The 21041-nt window shown below is 38.6% G+C and overlaps 2 protein-coding genes across 7 annotated transcripts in view; one reads left to right on the forward strand and one right to left on the reverse strand.

Annotated features, from left to right (window-relative positions):
* The first annotated feature begins 527 nt into the window (after positions 1 to 527).
* LOC117411993 (SH2 domain-containing protein 1A-like) lies at positions 528 to 8981 on the forward strand. 3 transcript variants are annotated; one of them, XR_004660749.2, is made up of 5 exons: positions 529 to 734; positions 4465 to 4528; positions 5538 to 5712; positions 7498 to 7543; positions 7977 to 8981. XR_004660749.2 is itself a non-coding variant. In XM_034903597.2 (5 exons), exons 1-4 carry the CDS (start codon positions 598 to 600, stop codon positions 7527 to 7529), a joined length of 384 nt encoding a protein of 127 aa, XP_034759488.2. In that variant the 5' UTR covers positions 530 to 597; the 3' UTR covers positions 7530 to 7543; positions 7977 to 8981. The 3 variants fall into 3 exon arrangements, 2 of the variants coding, with proteins under 2 accessions (XP_034759487.2, XP_034759488.2); XM_034903597.2 differs by having other exon boundaries at positions 530 to 734; positions 5538 to 5688; XM_034903596.2 differs by lacking the exon at positions 7498 to 7543 and having other exon boundaries at positions 528 to 734; positions 5538 to 5688.
* Positions 8982 to 11661: 2680 nt separating this feature from the next.
* The window catches only part of LOC117430552 (teneurin-1-like), a 162407-nt gene continuing 153027 nt past the window's right edge, over positions 11662 to 21041 (reverse strand). For all 4 annotated transcript variants that reach the window (XM_059001084.1, XM_059001085.1, XM_059001086.1 and 1 more), the window contains exons 29-32: positions 20652 to 21039; positions 16934 to 18154; positions 14596 to 14738; positions 11662 to 13981 (exon numbers count right to left, since the gene is read on the reverse strand). In XM_059001084.1, coding sequence (XP_058857067.1) covers positions 13229 to 13981; positions 14596 to 14738; positions 16934 to 18154; positions 20652 to 21039 — 2505 coding nt within the window. In that variant the 3' untranslated portion in view covers positions 11662 to 13228. The remainder of the gene's footprint in view (positions 13982 to 14595; positions 14739 to 16933; positions 18155 to 20651; positions 21040 to 21041) is intronic.

Below are 21041 nucleotides of genomic sequence, written 5' to 3' on the forward strand. Positions count from 1 at the left end.
TTTTAGTATTGTTTTACATCGTGTCTAATTACTGTGTATTAACAGTAGTTATTAAATAATGTGAACTTACATATACAGTAATTACAATGTTATTAGTCATAGTTACAATGTTCTAAATGTTTTGCACAATAGAACCCTAACCCTTTTCTTTGCAAAAAGATTTACCTTGTGTTTATGATTAATATATAACATAAAGGGATGTGGGGCGGGAAAAAAAAGTATGATTGTTACCAAGTAATCTGTATGCTGTTTAAAGGAATCTGTTCCATTAGCAATGTATTTTGTTTACATGACCGACGGTTTTCTACAGGATCCAGTTTATATATATAAATATATATATATATATAAATATATATATATATATATATATAAATATATATATATATATATATATATATATATATATATATAAATATAAATGATGCATTTACAATGAGAAATGGAAAAGTGGGCTGTGGTTTAAAAAAAAAAAAAAAGGATTGACGTGACATCCTGTTTTTTTTTTTCTAACCCTCTTTTGCACTTTCCTGCCTCCTGCAGAGTATAATTGTATGCGTTGCTGACAGCAGTTCTGTCCAGCTTGTTCCTGGTTGCAGGATGGACGCCTTGCCTGTTTATCACGGGAAGATCAGCCGGGAGACTGGAGAGAGGCTTCTAGGGGCTGCTGGAAAGGATGGCAGCTATTTAATTCGTGACAGCGAGTCTGTGTCTGGGGTTTACTGCCTCTGTGTGTTGTAAGTATAAAGACAGAGTTCATTTTTTGACAATGAAGATGTGCAGCTTATTTGTAACAGCGATGTGCTTGTTGTTTTGATCCAGCTAGATAAGAAGTTAAGCAATTGATCTCTATAGCGTCTCTTTTCTGTGAAATAACATCCATAACTATAAAACACTGTCACGGTGCAAACAGTTTCATGGAACGTAATTAGTTTTATACAGTGTTTATACATTTCTATGATATAAGTAATGCAGCTGTACACAATAACCATCCATCAAGGGGCTCTGGGGTAAACCACAAGAACACTGCGACGGTTTAACACAATTATCTGTACAGCATTTTATTTTTATTTTTTTTGCAAAAAACACCATGGTAGCGTTAGAAATATATCATTATGATTGAATTCACAAGGAATAAAATGTAACCTTCCAAGACGTACAACACAAAAAAATATGATTAAAAATTGCTTCCAGATTTAAATTATGTAGGCACTATTTATTTACACATCACAGGATATTAACACAGACTAGTAAAACATAAGATGCATTAAAAAGGGAACTCTCTTTTCCTGCTATTAGTGCCCGTAAAGAAGAAAATGTGTAATATAGAGAACTTAAAATAATGGCTGCAAATTTCTAATGAATTCTTGCTCAATACTACAGGAATAACACTTGACCATGTTCTGCACTTCCTCTGAGTTCTGAAGTCATTAATTTTGAATTCAGCCCTGTCATGCATGTGGATTGAATTGACCACATTCATTCCGTATTTCTTTGTAACAAATAATGTTGTTCAAACACATAAGGCATGCATTCATGCGTGAATTAACACTACTCTCAATCCCCTGGATGCATGCCTTATACATGTGATCATGTGTTACAGAGGAACATGGAATGAATACGGGTAATTCAATCCACATGAATTAACAGGGCTGAATTCAAAATGAATGACTTCAGAACTCGGGAAGTGCAGATAATATCCAGGTGTTATTCCAGTGGGATTCAGTCAGAATTCATTAGGAATTTGCAGTGTTTAGCAGCCGTAAAGTGGGACTTTAGCGGCCACTAAAGATGCGGTGTATGTAAAGAATGGTTTTCACCTGCCGTTCTGCACACGCTATCAAAGTCGAATCCAGTTAAATGATATTGAAATGTATTGAAATAAAGAAAGGAGCATGGAATTGGTCTCTGGAATACTAAGCAGGCGCAGGCATTAGAATGAGAAGCTTTGCATCTCCTCTTACAAGGTGCAAACCATTGTAGAAGCGAGTAATTAAGAGCTGTATAAAACCACACACCTTAAGAAACCTGTCCTTGGCTTCAGGATGGTGCTTGGCTCTTGTTGAGGACAGGTAGGAAAACCTTTGGAGGAGAAGGGCAAGACGGAGACCATCCTCCTGGTAACACCGACAGCATTGACTTTCTCCACTATAGAGGACCATATGGCCTCATTGGTAGCATAACTAATGTTGGCTGAGGCTTTTCCAAATAACTCAATTTCATGCTGAGTAACCTCAGCTGTAAGGACTCTGAGCTCCTGCTTTAGAAAACTGTTCTTTACTGTGCGCCAAGAGGACTTTCGTCTGACATATATATATTTTTTGTTTAGTTTGGTTTTCGTGCTCCACAAATCTGATACAGCGTCTACCCCTCTCTGTACTCCTAACTCACCTCACCTCTGGGCTGTAAGTGTGGCCGCTAAATACCCCGCTGCACAGGCGGCGCTCGTTGCGACCCTCGTGATCATGATTGCAGCTCATTACTTGCACATGTTGAGTAATTTGCATTGCTCTTAAGCTTACATAGGCTGCAGTGTAAAAGAATTGCCTGGTATCTGGATTTTGCAGCTGCAGTTGTTTGCACTGCGCCTATCCTTACATCAGCCCCTTGGTGTGTCTTTGCATTAGCTGTGGGTAACGCCCGCAATGCAAAATGCTGTTGACAGAATATATATATATATATATATATATATATATATATATATATATATATATATAATATATATATATATACACACACACACACACACTACAGCACAGTGGAAAATTTGCAAAGCCCCTGTTCTTTACATTGCCAATTTTGTGTTTTTGTCAATGTGTGTTTTCCCAAATCAAAATGAACTACCATTACAAAATGATCGGCTCCTGACATCACAAACACTAACCACCCAGGCACTCACTGAATATTTTACAATTGCTCCCCTACGTACTTTAATGCTTTTGACCATACTTCTAGTGGAAATGTTTGTCATTGAATATATTAAGTTGCTTTTAGAATTTGTAAATTCAGCGCTGTTTAGTGTTTAATAGTTATGGATAAATGGTAGGGTGGGGCAACATTTGTAAAAGGGATACAATCACATCACCTGGGCTATTTAAAAAATGCATACTCAGAAATAATAATAATAATAATAATAATAATAGTGCAATTTCAACACAGATGTTTTCTCTTAAATTTTTGGGCTTCCTATCTGTTGGAGAGATGTATGGTAACACACTGTAAAGAGCCAAAAAAAAAACAAAACAACTGTCTGTACATCTTCCCTCATCACACCTCCACACCGATTGCTTGCAAATTGATGCTTATCAGAACATCTGTCAAATAACGCTTTTCTTATTACAAAAAAACATCTCACAAAAGCACTGTATATATTTGCATTCATTTGGAAACACCTGCATGTTGAAGGTGCTGTATTTAAATATTCATTTATGTCGCTGTGCCGCAAAAATAATATTATCTCTTTGAGGGAATGTGGTAAAAAAAAAAAAAGATGAAGAAGCACAGTGAGATGCTGAAAAGGGCCTGGAAAGAAACCACCCACTCAGGTAACAGTGTGCGATGCTTCACGCGGATCAAGCAAAACAAGCAGACAGGAGAACACCATAGAGAATAGCAGCTCAGAGGTAGCAAAGCCTGTTCATACTGTTAGAGCACCAAGACTCATGGGCATGGCTGAAACCTGGTTAGGAAATCCATTCAAAAACTGAAGTTCCAAAACCCCCAGGCTCATTTAAATTTAACCGCAAAAAAACAAAGGCAAGTCCTATGCAAAAACAGATTGTTCCTACTGTCTTTCTTACATCTCAACAGTCTCAATTACAGCATTAACCCCAGCATTTGCATGCAACAGATAACTTTGTACATTTAGAGATCAAAGTAATAATACTGTGTAAGAAATGACAGACGCTTTCAGCAAATTGCTATTTAAAAAAAAAAAAAAAAATGTATGTGATCTTTTTTTTTTTTATCCTACAGTAATTGGTTTTGCCAATGCGTATTATACACTTACTGTGGCAAGAAATTATATAAAGTCAATGAAAGTATATTTGTTAATTTGTAATGATATAGGGAATATATGCACTCCAGATCACTTGTTATATGATAGATACAGCCAAAGAAATAAAGTGAAGTTCATTTGAAATGGTGCCCTGTACTCTATACACCCAGTGTAACTGTTCACAGTGATAATTAAATCGCCTGTGCTGAAATTCACTTTCTGCATTGCTATGAGCAAGCATTTCATTATGATTGTGTGGTTTGGATTCTGGGGCTAGCGAGAGTCTGCTGCACTGTGAAGGTGTAGAGTCCAGACTGACCAGTCGTCTCTGTGTACTGTTTTTCTTTTGTACTGTGAAGGTGTAGAGTCCAGACTGACCAGTCGTCTCTGTGTACTGTGTTTCGTTTGTACTGTAAAGGTGTAGAGTCCAGACTGACCAGTCGTCTCTGTGTACTGTACTTCGTTGACAGGTGTAAGGGGTTTGTGTACACGTACAGATTGTGCCAGACAGATGGGGGCTCCTGGTCTGCCGAGGTGAGTAAAAGTTACCTACAATATCACTTGGCCTGGGGTAAATCCAAATGATGGCTCTGTCATAGTCATTATAAAGTAGAGCTGTAGCACCTCATACATTTTGATTTATTTCAAGCATAGGTTATTGAGGAATGATTCATTCTTCTTCTTTTTTTTAATTGAAATAAATGTTCTGGTGTTGCTTGTTTTAAATCTAATAACAATGATATTAATGACGTGCCATAGCCATTCTGTGGTTGAATGCCAAGCAAATGAAAATGTAAGCTCGGTTGTTTGAACACAGCAGTTGTTTTCCCTTTGTGCTTTAATTGATCGCTCTTCTTGTCTGGGTTAGATTTACTTTTCAGACATCAAAATGTTAGCTCTTCCACACAATTTCAGTCAGTGAAGCATTTAAAAAAAACTATGACAATGTGATAACCCTTGCTAGTGTGTGGGGGTGTCTGTGTGGGTGTGTATGTGTGTTGTATATTATTAATATTGAAAACATAAGATAGGGTATTTTGACTCTAGGGATAAACCCAGATTGAAAAATGCCCCACCTTGAATAACAATGACTTCCGGTAATTCATGTTGGTATTTTGTGAATTATTTTTAGCATGTTAATATTGTACGGCTGTAGTAATATACATTTAAAATGTAACCCCAGCCTCGGTTACTAACCTGTTTACTGTATCTTGGTCATTTTCTACTTGCCACCGCTAGATTCTGAGTGAGTCATTTTTCACTTTTAATTTAACATGCTTGATGTTCTCACAAAATGGTGTCTGTGAATAATCAAGACACATCTGATTACAAAAGCTCATGTTTACCAAACAGAAGATTCATAAAATGTTGTGTTTCAGGAAAAATCTGTATGGCGTCATTTGAAAAATAATTTTACTGCACGTTCAATGCATTTACTGTACTGTTTAAACTTTTGCGTTGTTTTTTTTTAGTAACACAGAGAAAAGTAACATCTGATCTATCTGCAGAACAACTGTGATGTTTTTTTGTGTTTTTTGTTCAGACCGCTCCTGGCGTTCAAAAGCGTCTCTTTCGGAAGATAAAGAACTTGATTGTGGCCTATCATAAACCGGGCCAGGGCTTAGCGATGCCTCTGCTCTACCCTGTTAACAAAGAAAACAACTACACCACCAGCCAACCCATGACTGGAAACGGTATGCCAACATAATTGCATTTAGGTAAACTTCAACATGTTTTTGAGACTGTACTGTAACTCCAGTCCTGGAGTGCCCTAGCAGTGTAGTTTAATACTGTAGGTACGGTAAAACTCTGATTACCGAGGCCCGATTATCCAAACACCTGGAGTATGTGAACAGTTAACCTGTCTTGTTGTGTGCTGTGCTCTTCTGCTTCTGCTTCCATTTTTTTTAGGAGGTTTATTGATTAGGGAAGTCATGTAAAAATTGGCACAATTCGATTTATCCAAAAAACCTCTGGTCCCAATTAGCTTGGATAATAAGTTACAGTGTACAATTAAATGAACAAGGGCCTTGTTTACAACATACTTACTTGTTCTAAGTTAATATCTTAAGGAAAGAAACGTGCTGTTAAAAAGCTTTAAATAAATAACTATATGAGACCGTAGGTGCACCAACTGTTGTTACGTTAGAATTTCTTTTTTAGTTTTTACACAGAAATGGTGTCAGTGGTAGATGCTTTGTGACTCTTCAGTGCTTTCTGATCTCTGGCCTGGTCAGAAGTTGAATCGGTTTATTTAATAATTAATGACATGGCTGGAACAAAGACTTGGATGGAGTCTATTTTATTAATTTAATTTGTGGCGTGTCTAAATACCATTGCGCTTTCCCCACGAGCGATTTATTGACACACCTCATTATTGCATACAAGAAAAAATACATTGAAATGAGGCGCTCATTTTTTTTTTCTTTGTATTTTATTTTTAAAATAATTTTTAGGGCAGCGGACTTGAAGTGCCGAACCTTCCTGATTTGTTCAAAATATTCCTTAGTAAAATAGTCATTAAAATAAATTAAAATTGCATTCCTTAAAATGACCCTTTATTGAACAGATGAAAAATGTATCATGAACTGCAAACTTTATTAATTAATCAGAATGGGCGTTAATGTGTATTGTAAACCAATTCAACTGTAAAGATTAGGTAGCTACTATGTAATTACATTGTTAGTCATGGAACTGAAACATTATAGTTAAAATTGTGGTCCTTAATTCAGCATTGAACTTCAGCAGAAATTGATTATTTCACATATATGATTACTGGACAAATCTTGTGGAATACAGATACATTTAACAACCTCTTTATTGTGCTGTTTTAACATTGAATATGTATGGCTCATAAAAAATATTTTTTTCTTTGTATTTGTCATTAGACAAGGACATTTGGGAGTATCATCTTTAATTGTGAAAACTGCCGTTTAAAATATCCGTGGGTAATATATTCACAAACATCGAGCATTCGTCCAGAAATTACATTTAAATTATGCGTAACACAATTGTTTTTCTTTCCAGCAATTATAAGGCTATTGGTGCTCTAATTAAAATGTAATATATTTTCGGACGGTTTTGACGGCCATGGAAATGCGATCTAATGAATCCAGGATATGTACATAAATACAAATTGCCAGCGAAACCGTTTGCTCACGCACAATTCGGGAAAAAGACAATTGTGTGCAGATCTTGCAGAACGTTGCAGATTGTACCGGTATTAAATAAATAAATAAATGTCCAGTTGATATTAAAAAAAATGTTAATATCCATAGTTTTGTACAGTATGTTATATTGGGCTCAATTGCATAAAAAAATGATGTTCCCTTCTGCAGTAACAGTGGAATTTGAATTAAGGCCTCTATCCTTTCACCAGCTTCTAAAAACTAACAAACAACAAAAACTAACAATTAACAAACGCTGAAGCTGCATACCGTGCTGAAACCTACCAGTTACTTGTGTCACAGCTGTTATTTGTTTTGTTATTTGGTTCTTTTTAGAAGCATCTCTAAGGACTGCTGCCCTTAATTAAAATGCTGTCCTAGGGTAAGTGTTGCTACTGAACCTTCTCTCAGTACTGTACTGTATGTGTATAGACTATTACTAATACTGTATACCGCTGAACCTTGCTTATGATTACTTCAGATCATTCAATTATTTTTATTATCAATAAACAGCTCACATAACACATTTATTGGCTTGAAAGTAGTTTTAAGTTGTTTCTTATTTTAGAATTGTATTTGGTGTTTTTTTTTTTTTTTTTTTTGTTCCTATCAGAGAAAATGCTAATGATAATTTGGATTAAATCTCTGAGAATCTAAACCATTCAATCTGAATGCAGAGCTTCTGAATGCACTGTTGCCGTATTGTCGTACTACTGGATCAGTAGCATATTAAGCAAGATGGAAGGAATGGGGTTGAGGGTGGGCCTCTTTCTGTGAACGCTCATATTCATTCAGTCTTTTTGTGTTTGCTTTAGGTGGAGACACTGGAGAAGATTACCTTTTTATGCACCCAGCTTCATAGGCAAATTCAATATATTCTGTATACGTGCGTCCTCATGGATAACATCTTGGATATTTTTTTTAGCTGTTACCAAATGCGCGAAAACAATACCATTAAAAAGAATGAAGTGTCCTTCGAATCTCCGTGTGGTGCAAACCACAGCCGCATGAAAGCCTTTGTTTTGTGCACAGCGGGCGAACTATTAGATGTTTTACAGAGACTGTTGGCAGTGCAGCTTCATTGTTGTGTTTGTCTTCAGCAAGCTGTTGTATCGAAATTAAACCTGAAGAAAAAGTTGGGCGAGCGCTAATGCAATGCATTGCCTCACAGACCCGCAAGAGGCTATTCAAGAGGAGCTGATGCATTAGTGGTGTTATTAGCTTGCCATTGTGCCCTCCTACTGCATGTATAAAATAGCACCCTCCGGGCAGGAATCCATTGATACTACACCTTGCTGAGCTGCACAGCCCTATTGCAATTACAGTGTCATTGCAACTCCACCCTGTATTAACAAAGCTAATGACTTCAACAAGGTATCAAGAATGGGACGATGTCCTGAACCTGTAGGAAGCTGAATGGCATTTGGAAGGTTTCTTGTTCAAGTGTTTGCATTCTAATACTGAAGGACACCCGTTTTCAATAATGAGGAATCCACACTGCAAATTTGTTAATAATTAATTTAGATACAGTTGATAGTTTTTTATGCTGCACAGATCATTATTATTTTTTTTAACTATTTAAGCGATAAAGCTATTTCTTTGATTTAACTTGTTTTCGATTTTGATATTGAAAACAGTGTGTTTTCCTATATTATGGATCCAAAGCAGGGTGTAGCCCCTGTATTACATGTCTTATGCATTTTGCCTGAGATTTATCTTCTAATGGTTCTCAATGTGATTTAATCTTTATTGGTAAGACATTTCATTTGTATATTGCTTAAATCCATATTTTCAAAATAAAATTCTCATTAAAAACATGATTGTGTTTCCTCAAAGCAAAGTTCAATGAAGATCTATGTTTTATAATGATGTGATATCACGGGGCAGTTGTTCATTAGGGAAGCTGTATTCTAACGAATAAAATGCACTGCAGAATGAACCCAGGAAACTTGGAAGAAATATGCACTTTGACCTATTTTGAATAATGCAAAAATGCTTAGGGTTTTTTTTAATTTTTTTTACAAATGAGATTTGTTTTGTATGCTGCATCACAGCTCTGCCACCCTATTTTAGAGCATTGATGGTTTGCTAAATGTATATATAGATGCATTCAAGATTTTGTTATATTCTGTTTTTCTGAAAACTGTAAAAACTAAAACCGAGTTTAAAAAACAAACTGGACAGCTGTACAGCGACAGTGTACCACAGCTTGCACCTGACGTTCATGACCTAGATTAATGAGCTCGTTTCCCTTCTTTGCTGTTGCCTTTTGGTTTCACGGCTTGTTCAGATGAGTGGTTTCTCGGGCTCTTGTGAGGTAGAGAGAAACACAAATCTCTAGAAATGTAAAGCTGGTATGTCTGCCTTAGGGTCATGTCTTTATTTTTATTCTGCATATCTTCTAATTTAAATTGATTTAGAAGAATCAATTTAAATGTTAATTCCTGATGTGTAGAGCGTTCTTGCTATTATAGGTGAATGGGTGTTGTAGTGTATGGGGTACCAGTACACTCTAGTTAGTTTTACAGTAGTGTATAATGATATATAATATACATACTGTACTTAAATCTGCAATTGCTGTAAATGCAGCAGAGACATTTATTATGGGGAAAAATAACAATACACCAGAGACTTGATTTGCACATTTATTTTTTAAAAATGAAAAGTTCAAAGTACTTTTTTTTTTTTTTTTTTTTACTCAAATCCTCACACTCAATATATTAACTTCTCTTGAACTATTTACAGCGCGTTGCTGCGGAGCACTTGTACAAAACACATGCCACAGGTGTGAACCCCAGAGAGAGAAATGCATTGAAGGGTTTTCAACGCAGCCAAATCACACCAGCCTGCATACTACCCACAGTTCAGCCACAGGAAGAGAGCAGGAATACATTACTGGAGCACACGGTTTCCTAGCAACAAGCTTTCCACGACACAAACCCAGTGCTCTGGTTGGCTTCTAGTATGTTTTACGTTTATGTATCTGAGGACAAAAGCAGAAGCAGGTTTCAGACTCACGACAACACAGACCAGTGGACACGTGCGTACAGTAGTTTTGTTTGTTTTTTCCAAAATCTGACATTGATATTAAAGCCTGCAGAATTGCGTATTTTCTGGAATCTTTAAATTGAAGGAATTAAAGCTGTTATGTGGAGACAACAAGGTCAATTTATTTATTTTATATATATATATATATATATATATTGCAATTATTGGGAGCTCCACAGTTTTCATTTAGTGCATTTTTAATATTAAGCTTTGTTGAACTTTCCAGCTGATTTGAAAACCCCATCTAGATAAAATACAACAACTATCTTAATGATAAATGAACACAAGCCAGCACAGCCCAGTTTACTCCTAGTTGAATTATATTCCCGTGGGAACCCTCAGAAAGAGAAAGATTAAAAAAAAAAAAAAAAAAAGTGTTTTATTCCAGCCTTCAAAAGTATAGACAAAAGGATCCAACGAGAGCTATGAAAAAAGGCACACATAACTTCAAAACCTCCGATAAAAATTCTAAGGTAAAACTATAAGCGACCAAGCTAAGTAGACAAACGTTTCGGCCAGTGCCTTGCATCTACAGTGCTGCACTTGAAATTTACTCAGCTCGAGTAAATGCTGACAGCTTTCTAGGCATGGACACACCTCTTCCTTCCTAAATCAATAGATTCATTTGTACAAAACAACGTTTAAAAAACACATGCCTGTTTTTCTTGTGCTGCATGATTTAAAGCGGCTGTGTTCCACAATAAACTTTCTCTTTAAAAATTGCAATGGGACCTGCTTGCAGCAGCAGGAGGTTATTAATGTCACCTGCCAGCTCTGCTGTAGCTCAGGAAAAAAAAAAAAACACAATTATAAATCTATGTTGAAAAAAAAGATCTTTGTTTTTGTTATACCGATACAAAATGTACAGGAAATGAGCTGTTACTTGCAAAACGCTGCAACCTTCTCAAACACCTAAAAGCTATTTTTTTTTTTTCAGCAGTATGTGCCACTACACAGTTAAGATTCAACCAGCATGTCTTTATGAAGAAAACAATCAAGACTATTATTATCATTTTGTCCTTGCTTTATCAAGGTTAGAGAAACTCTGTATTTCCTGCCATAGCCTTGGCATTTCTAGGAAATCCATTGACCCTTGCATACTCTGAACTGACTGACGATACACTGCTCTCATTCCACAAGAATACAGCTTTTCCATATGCAGCGGACACAAGACCCAGTATTCTGGTTTTGTTGTTTCTTTACTTGCCTTCGTCCGTTTGCTTTACAGTATTACAGGATTTCACTTCAGGCCACTAAAAGGTTTAACCTTTATTTGTAAATTCCTATTTATATATCTCTTTGTATTTTCCTTTTATTAATTTATATATATATATATACAGATTATATAATATATATATATATATATATATATATATATATATATATATATATATATATATATATATATATATATATATAATATGTTTATTTAATATATAAATAAATGTTTGTTTTGCATTTTTATTGCCTGTACCTTTTTTATATACTTTTATATTTTATTTCTGTAAGTTGCTTTTGATAAAAGCGTCTGCTAAATAATGAAATAATAATAAATAAAGAATACAGTAAAAGATAATCTGATGATACATTTTTGTACTTTAATATCTTTTTTATAAAATGAAATGCATTACTACAGGGGCTCCAGTAGACAGCGAGGTACAGTTTCCTGCTAGTAACCAGCATGGCCTGGCACAGGTGCTCTCATTCAGTCTTCTGGACTTGATGCTACTTTGCTGCAGGTCGCAGCACATGAAAAGCTTCATTGAACTGCCCTTTTCAGTTCACAGGCAGAAGTCGTGTGAATATCTATGCAAAGCATTCGGTATGGCATGTTCTCTGGCCATGACTTGTAGTACTTCCATGTTTTGTTTTTTAATTATTTATTTTTTAACAAAAAGGCACAAGCTCCACCCCAAAATGCATTATATTCCAATAATGCACAGATCTGAATTGTATCTGTACTATAATGCATTCAATACTTTTGTAGAAAAGTAACCTCTATACAGATTTGAGTGTGGTTATCTGCACTTCACTATAGGTACTGTTTGCAAAGAAGTGACTGCTTCTGTGGGTTATAAGCAGTAATTCTAACACTTAATGACGGGCGACGACGTATGATCCACGTTAGCTCTGTTTGTTTCTTTTTAAAGCTCTTGGTATTTACACTTTCTTTGTGACTCATGTAAGTACTGCAGTTCATCGTTACCATTTAAAAGCACATGAAGAGGCTTGACTACCTGGAGGCAGAACACACTTTCATCACTATGGTGAGCAGATCTTGCAGGGCATTGGGTGCACACAAATTACATTTGCCATAAAAACAAGGCAGGGTAGCAATCAACATAGTGTATGGCCTCACTTATTTTTCATTTCCAGAAAAAAGTATTTTCGGTCTGAAACTGAAAGCAACCGCCATTTACTGTAATGTGAAACACCGAAACTGTTTTTAAAGGCTTGCGTGATGAAGTTTGGAGTTATGTTTTTTTTAAATCTTGTACAATCTTATGCAGACTTTTACTGCCGAAAATATATTTCAGAAAGTTATTATTCAAAGAGAAAGCCACTGTTCCTTTTTACCTGAATACAACACATTTAATGTGCTAGTTTGGTTTTCAGAAACTTGTTTATTTGAAGAAAAATAATATGAATTTACATTATGACATCAGAGTTGGGAAAACTTCACTGTGGAAAACCACGAAAATCAGGGCACTTCCAGTATCTGAAAAGTGCATCACCCTGAAGTCAAATTTTTAGGCCATATTTGAATTACCACCTCAACCCACAAGCCTTGAAAGCATGTGCCACCATGATAAAGACACTCCCAATGAAACAATAGTAAAATACCATCATTTGTCACATTTAAAGGCAGTTTGAATTTTTTTTTTACAGTTTTTGTTGTTGTTCATACTATATTATAGTTATCATTCTAGAAAAAAAAAATAAACAGTACAACAAATCATTGAATGTCTAAAAACAGGCAGTCTTTGGTGAAGGAACGGCGGGCAGTCAGTCGTCACTGTTACCTCCTTCCTATTTCACTCTGTCTCATGAAGTGAATGTTGTTGGCACTGTCAGCAACTTCTAGATACTGCTCCACGGACAACACAAAGTAGCCATCGTAGCCCTGCACCCTCCCTGTGCTCAGCAGCTGGTGTTTCTCGCTCTCTGTCCACACCCTAACGCCTTCCTCCCCCTCCTGCAGCCTCCTCTGCTCTTTAGTCCAGGCCTGTGCGACCGCCCTTTGCCTGGCCATTTCTAAGACGTGACCCTTCTCTTCCTCTATAGTGGCCCCATAGCGGACGTTAAAGCACAAGGCAGCGTGCTGGAGCTGAATGTCCGCAAACCGTCTAGTCCTTCCGTTCACAACAGAGGTCATCTGGGACACAGTGACATTGATGCCGTTCTCTAAAATGCGGCCTCCCCCAGTGTTGCCGATCACAGCCAGATCCTCTTCCAAGGGGCCAGACTTGATGAAGTAGTGGGTGTCGCTCCCGTCGATGGTGAAGTGGAGGCCCTTCAGGTAAATGCTGTTGTTGAGGATGGCTGCGATGCGTCTGCTGTCCTCGTTGGCCACCCCAATGATATTGGCCGTCACGATCTCATCCATTATAGCGAACTTCACTCCTTTCCCAAAAACTGAAGGCATGGCGGAAAACCTAGGGCTCCTGTCCTGACAATCTTGACCTTCTCCAAAGTGGGTCATGGGGAGGCGATCCAATGAGATGAAGTTTCTCAGCTGTTTCTGGAGCTCACACTGAATGCCGAGAACCACCTAGGAAAACAGAAAAGGGATGATGAAGTCAAGGGTTGAAAACAGCAGTTATTGAAGGCTTTCAATTGACCATTGGCCTGTATATTATCTCTTAGCGATGCTGTGGGTAACAAATTGCTCAAAACAGCCACACAAGCAAGGGTTTGCTAGTCTGCTTCCCCAAGCTTGACAACATTTCATTCTAAGCTGCAGAACAAAGCTGGGTCGTAGCAAATCAGGCAGGGAATAGGAAAAGTAAGAGTAAGGGTTCAAATTAACCTGAAAATATTATATTCAACTTTTTATTCTCTGCAAAAATGCAAGCATAAGAAAATAAAATGCTGGGCGTGTTAATAATTGTGGGTACCTCCTCTACGTGTGTTTTAACTGTTCCAATGCTCTTAATAAACAAACAGTAAGAAAAAAAAATGAAAACTATATTTAAACCTCTATTTGTTGTCGAGCTTACAGACATTGAAGTATATCATCCCATTCCTCTAAGTTAAAGTTCTACTTTAGCACAGGCCTGAGAGAATGCATGTTGTTAAAAACAGTTTCACAATGAAGGCTTGCAGCAATAAGTAGAGAGCAAGCCCAAACGCAAGGCCTTTGTTTCACAGTTGTGTTGTGTTTACCTTGCTGGGGTCCCAGTGCTGTGTTTTGGTCTGCGTTTGCATCAGCTCGTAGGTCTGCTCCATGTTTTGTACATCAGGTTTGGGGAATCCCGGAACCACGTTGTGAAGCTGAAATCCAAATAACTGGAGCCAGCTGCCAATGTCTTCAAACAGAGAACAGTATAACATTTTAATAAAAAGATACAGCAAAGTAAAGTCATTGAACACACTTAAGAAATATAAGAACTATATATACAGCTCTGGAAAAAATTAAGAGACCACTGCAAAATTATCAGTTTCTCTGGTTTTACTATTTATAGGTATGTGTTTGGGTAAAATGAACATTTTTGTTTTATTCTATAAACTATTGACAACATTTCTCCCAAATTCCAAATAAAAATATTGTCATTTAGAGCATTTATTTGCAGAAAATGACAACTGGTCAAAATAACAAAAAAGATGCAGTTTTGTTAGACCTCGAATAATGCAAAGAAAATAAGTTCATATTCATTTTTAAACAACACAATACTAATGTTTTAACTTAGGAAGAGTTCATAAATCAATATTTGGTGGAATAACCCTGATTTTCAAGCACAGCTTTCATGCGTCTTGGCATGCTCTCCACCAGTCTTTCACATTGATGTTGGGTGACTTTATGCCACTCCTGGCGCAAAAATTCAAGCAGCTCGGCTTTGTTTGATGGCTTGTGACCATCCATCTTCCTCTTGATCACATTGCAGAGGTTTTCAATGGGGTTCAGGTCTGGAGATTGGGTTGGCCATGACAGGGTCTTGATCTGGTGGTCCTCCATCCACACCTTGATTGACCTGGCTGTGTGGCATGGAGCATTGTCCTGCTGGAAAAACCAATCCTCAGAGTTGGGGAACATTGTCAGAGCAGGAGGAAGCAAGTTTTTTTCCAGGACAACCTTGTACTTGGCTTGATTCATGCGTCCTTCACAAAGACAAATCTGCCCAATTCCAGCCTTGCTGAAGCACCCCCAGATGAGTCAAATTTTCAGCTTTGCCCAACACCTGGTCGTCTAATGGTTAGACGGAGACCTGGAGAGGCCTACAAGCCACAGTGTCTCGCACCCACTGTGAAATGTGGTGGAGGATCGGTGATGATCTGGGGGTGCTTCAGCAAGGCTGGAATTGGGCAGATTTGTCTTTGTGAAGGACGCATGAATCAAGCCAAGTACAAGGTTGTCCTGGAAGAAAACTTGCTTCCTTCTGCTCTGACAATGTTCCCCAACTCTGAGGATTGGTTTTTCCAGCAGGACAATGCTCCATGCCACACAGCCAGGTCAATCAAGGTGTGGATGGAGGACCACCAGATCAAGACCCTGTCATGGGCAGCCCAATCTCCAGACCTGAACCCCTTTGAAAACCTCTGGAATGTGATCAAGAGGAAGATGGATGGTCACAAGCCATCAAACAAAGCTGAGCTGCTTGAATTTTTGTGCCAGGAGTGGCATAAAGTCACCCAACATCAATGTGAAAGACTGGTGGAGAGCATGCCAAGACGCATGAAAGCTGTGCTTGAAAATCAGGGTTATTCCACCAAATATTGATTTATGAACTCTTCCGAAGTTAAAACATTAGTATTGTGTTTAAAAATGAATATGAACTTATTTTCTTTGCATTATTCAATGTCTGACAACACTGCATCTTTTTTGTTATTTTGACCAGTTGTCATTTTCTGCAAATAAATGCTCTAAATTACAATATTTTTATTTGGAATTTGGGAGAAATGTTGTCAGTAGTTTATAGAATGAAACAAAAATGTTCATTTTACCCAAACACATACCTATAAATAGTAAAACCAGAGAAACTGATAATTTTGCAGTGGTCTCTTAATTTTTTCCAGAGCTGTATATATATATATAATATTTTTTTTTCACTTCTACCATATAATACCACACTTTTACTGCTTATGGAGGCTGTATTTGACCCTAAATATTATGCAAACTCGGGTTTCGTATAAATATGGTTTTGTTTAATCCCAAGGTCTTTTACTGAGATGAATCAGAGTTTAAAAACACCCCTTCTGTGGTTATGGTAGAGGGTGGGTCGTCATTGACATATGAGTCATAACAGCATCAATATAATACCTTATGAATATACTGGCATTAATTCTATAGTGTGACAAAACTACATTTTTCTGTCATTAAACCAAAATGAAAATGCAGATCACTGAATTGCATATATGACAGAGATCAGGAAAGCTTTTTATAACCGTTTTCATGTGATCATTTCACTGCTTGAATTAAGTTGGGGATACGATGCCCCAATAGACATTCCACTGACCACTTTAACCAAACTGTATTTGAAACCAGTTAACATCCAGTGTTCCTTACCTGTTGTGTACTGGGTGACGTCCTGTAAGTACCCGACTGGGTAATTGTTTCTGAAGGAGTAAAGATTGAAAGGTTTAGGGACACGGTTCAGCTCTCCCCACAAATCATAGTTTGGGGTGGTCCATCTTCCTGCTACGACATCATAATCCCTTCTCCCGAGATGCACCAGTTTGGTTAAAGGATCGTAGAGGCCACCGTGGAAACCAATGATAATCTGGAAATCGGGATTGGAGTCCTGATAGATGTCTCCATAGGGGGTGTACAAGAGTTCCTTGATGATCTGGCCTTTGCTGCTGAACACAGCCAGTGGCGTTCCGGAGTTATCACAAGCGACGTAGTATTCTTCCCCGCTGCTCAGCTCCATGGCTATGAGGTGCCCTTGAAGATCATAGTACAGGGATGTTATCTCAGAGCTTGAGTGGTTGTACATGTGGGTCACCCTGGTGGGCTGTGTGAGGTCGGCGTAGAAGAACTGGAGGGGCGGCCCCAGGTTCGACTTGCTTGCCACTCTTCGTCCAAGGCCATCGTAGCGGTATTGCACGCTCCAGCCAGACCCCTTGTTGTAAGCTTTTCTCAGGAGCCCGTTTGAATTGTATTCAAAGACGTCGCTGCCTCTCATTCTGAGGAAGCCGTCTTCATCCACTTTGTACTGGATCTCCCCTAACCTGGTGATGCGGTCTCGAAGGTCATACCTCAGTGGAGTGAGGCGGGCGCTGTTGCCATGACTGAGCAGGTTGATGTTTCCGTTTAGGTCGTAACTGTAGCGCCACTGCGGCCTGTCATTGACAGACACGGTCTGAAGCTGGCTGTCTGCATCGTATTCATAGGAGTACCTGGTGATGTTGGTGTCCACACCAACCCTGATGTCACAGATAACGGTACGGCCCATGCTGTCATACTGGATGGTCATCCAATAAGCTATGGATTTGAGGATTTCATACTGGACCTCTATCACTTGGCCATTGGCATTGAATATCTTGGTGTGCTTCATCACATGCGTGGTAATGACCTGGTTCAGGTCATAGTTGATAACGCTGAACTTCCCAAACTGTTCCGTCCGTCCCGAGACATCAACATAGCGGTAGAGGTCAATCGGGAGAGGAGTCTCGTTGATCATTGCCTGCATGCTGGTGACCCGGAAGTTATTGTAGCTGTAGTCAAAGCGGGCGTTCACGAGACCTTCCTCGCTGAACCTGAAGATCTGCCGACCAATCAGAGGACCTAGACAATCGAGGAGAAGAAGGGCGGCAGTCATGTCATTTACCGCTGAGGAAACAGCGCATCAGTAGAAAAACAAAACCAAACCAAAAAATGATGTTATGAATTTCTGTGCTTGTTTATTCCCCTATTGGTGTTTACTGGGGATTTTATTTTTTTAAACTGTCTGGAAATGCCCAAAAGCAATTCCAGAGTTTGATGTGCTCAAATCAAATAACAGCGCGCATGGGAATCTGGACAACAAATAGGGCGAAGTGAACACAAAATAAATAGCAGTCGCCAGTGTTCCTTTGGTGTTTATAGGATAAACACTAGTTTCAGGGGTGCCTTATCAAACGCTTATAATAATGTATTCACCTCTGGATCCCTTACTGTATATAAAAGTATTGTCAAGAAGGACGAGATGTAAAAATAACATCTTCATGGCAACAGCATAATGAATATTACATACTGGTGGTTAAAAAGAAAAGAGCTTACATACGGTAAATGGCTGGGCATGATTATCTTTTGAGGGGACCCAATTATAATGATGAACACTAACGATGAGATTCTGTGACGGATTAATTTAAGAAATATGTGTCTGTACCCGTACCTAATGTTTGTCTTAAACCTCTCTGGATTGTGATTAATTATTGATTATTAAAAGTAAAGCGATTAAGTGGCATGAGTTCATAGCAAGACCAGAGCTCTCATACATCATGCATGTCACGTATTGCGCATCAGAGTCACGTCTATGGAATTCAGCCCAGGCGCTATTTGTTTCTTTATCTCTCCGCACTCTAGCCACGGATTCAGATTTTCCAGAAGGTATGTTTGTTAAAAGAAGACAATGTTTTACAAAAAAAGATGTGCCTGAATTATATTCATCTTCTTAATGTAGGTTTCACCTTTCATTTGAGTAATGTTCTTTTTAGCAAATTTCACAATGTCCTTTTAAAGCCAGCTAAATGTGCAACGTACTGTATACTATGAAATATCTATTTAAAAAAATCTGGGTTTGTCTAAAATACTGGAAACTTCTCCAGCAGTACAAAACATATAATATATATCATGTTCGCTGTTTTACTTGCGAAACATGCAACACAGGGTTAAGTATGATACAAGGTTAAACAAGGGGAACACGCATACATATTACACCTCATAAATAAGCTCAGTGTGACATGTTAATAACAAAGCATCAGCTAATCACAACATCCCTGCAAAACCATGGCAATTACCATAAACTTCTCTCATCCTGGTTTCAAATTCAGAGCCTTGTTTAGATGCTTGCCACATCAGCACGATTCCTGTTTTAACAGAGCCCTATCGCTTCCCCTCATCTCTCCCTGATTGCTTATTTCAGACCACATTATCAAAGCCTGGCAAAAGTTGAAAAAAGAACAAAAAAAAAAGAACCATTTGTTAAACTTCAATGAGATCAGTTGAAGGAAGGTTAAAGTCAATGCCTTTCTAGGTCAAAATGATAACCCTGTATGAGCAGCCCGGTGGAGCACCACACAGATAATCTGAAACAACAGAGTGGAGGAGGAGAGCAGGGGGAAAGGGCTTCCTGAAGGATGGCTCAAACTCTCTTGAGTATAGCTTTGCAAGTGCCAGCTCTCACACTGTAATGCATAACGCAGTATGTGCTATAGCAGACTGATTTCAAAATGCTCATGATTGTACAAGGCTGGGCTCCAGTGTGCTGCACGGCAGATATACATTCTGTATATCTGTTTAAAACATCTTTTTAGCTAAAAATGTTATGCAATTAAATCTGTATTTTAAAAACGCACAGCGCCTTAAGGTTTTCTCAAATAAAAGCACACTGTAAATCTAATATTGTATTGTATTTTATTGTATTGTAAAGATTCATATGACTCTGCATTCCCAAACTGAAATTCAATTTTCTTTTTTGTGTGCTGTAATGGCTTAGCATCTCAGCCCATTGAATTCAATGGAAACGCAGCTGCATGCAAGCCACTAACCTCACGTTTCGAAGACGAACGTCTTACCATGCAACTAAAAAGAGCAAGCTCTGTAGTCAAGAGGTAAGTACAGGTCTTATGCTAATGTCAGTGTTATGAACTCATCAGCCCTAGGAGGAGATCCATCACAGTGCCAGGGCTCCCTAGTAGCGACCCGCTGATGTAAAGCTCCTTCAGATGCATGTGGAGCAGGGCGCTATTGAAGTGTGTGCTTTGCTACCTGTTTGCCTGTATCTGATGCCTGTGGAGCAGGGCTCTATTGAAGCATGTGCTTTGCTGTGCTGTGTTACCTGTATCTGATGCCTATGGAGCAGGGCTCTATTGAAGTGTGTGCTTTGCTGTGTTACCTGTTTGTCTGTATCTGATGCCTGTGGAGCTGGGCTCTATTGAAGTGTGTGCTTTGCTGTGTTACCTGTTTGTCTGTATCTGATGCCTGTGGAGCTGGGCTCTATTGAAGTGTGTGCTTGCTGTGTTACCTGTATCTGATGCCTGTGGAGCTGGGCTCTATTGAAGCGTGTGCTTTGCTGTGTTACCTGTTTGCCTGTATCTGATGGTGCAGATGAAGCCCTCGTGCATCAGGTGGATTGTTTTAACCACGCCGGAGGAGTCGTCGTAGGTGAAGGTCACCAGGGTGGTATCGTACAGGATCTCGGACAGCCTGGACTGCTTGGTGTATCTGTAGAGGGCTCGGCGGCCCGTCCCCAGGTACAGCGTCTGCAGCAGCCTCCCATCGCGGCTGTAGTCCTGCACCACCGCGTCACTGCTGTCAGGGGGGGTGTAGATGTTCCTGTAGTATCCCACGGACAGCATGGTCTGGAGGCTGTGCCGCACCATGCTGGGCATAGTGATGGAGACGAGGCGGTCAGTCTGATCGTACTCGAAGATGTACCTTCGCTGGCTGTGCAGAAGTAGCATTACGGACT

This window comes from Acipenser ruthenus, chromosome 26, assembly GCF_902713425.1.
Source record: "Acipenser ruthenus chromosome 26, fAciRut3.2 maternal haplotype, whole genome shotgun sequence".
Classification (NCBI taxonomy): domain Eukaryota; kingdom Metazoa; phylum Chordata; class Actinopteri; order Acipenseriformes; family Acipenseridae; genus Acipenser; species Acipenser ruthenus.

What these genes read in the sequence shown, in the direction of transcription:
- LOC117411993 (XM_034903596.2), top strand. Translation starts at nt 598, where the DNA reads ATGGACGCCTTGCCTGTTTATCACGGGAAGATCAGCCGGGAGACTGGA. An exon ending in GGGGCTCCTGGTCTGCCGAG is followed by an intron (nt 4,529 to 5,537) that starts GTGAGTAAAAGT and finishes TTTTTTGTTCAG; the next exon opens with ACCGCTCCTGGCGTTCAAAA. An exon ending in CCAACCCATGACTGGAAACG is followed by an intron (nt 5,689 to 7,976) that starts GTATGCCAACAT and finishes TGTTTGCTTTAG; the next exon opens with GTGGAGACACTGGAGAAGAT.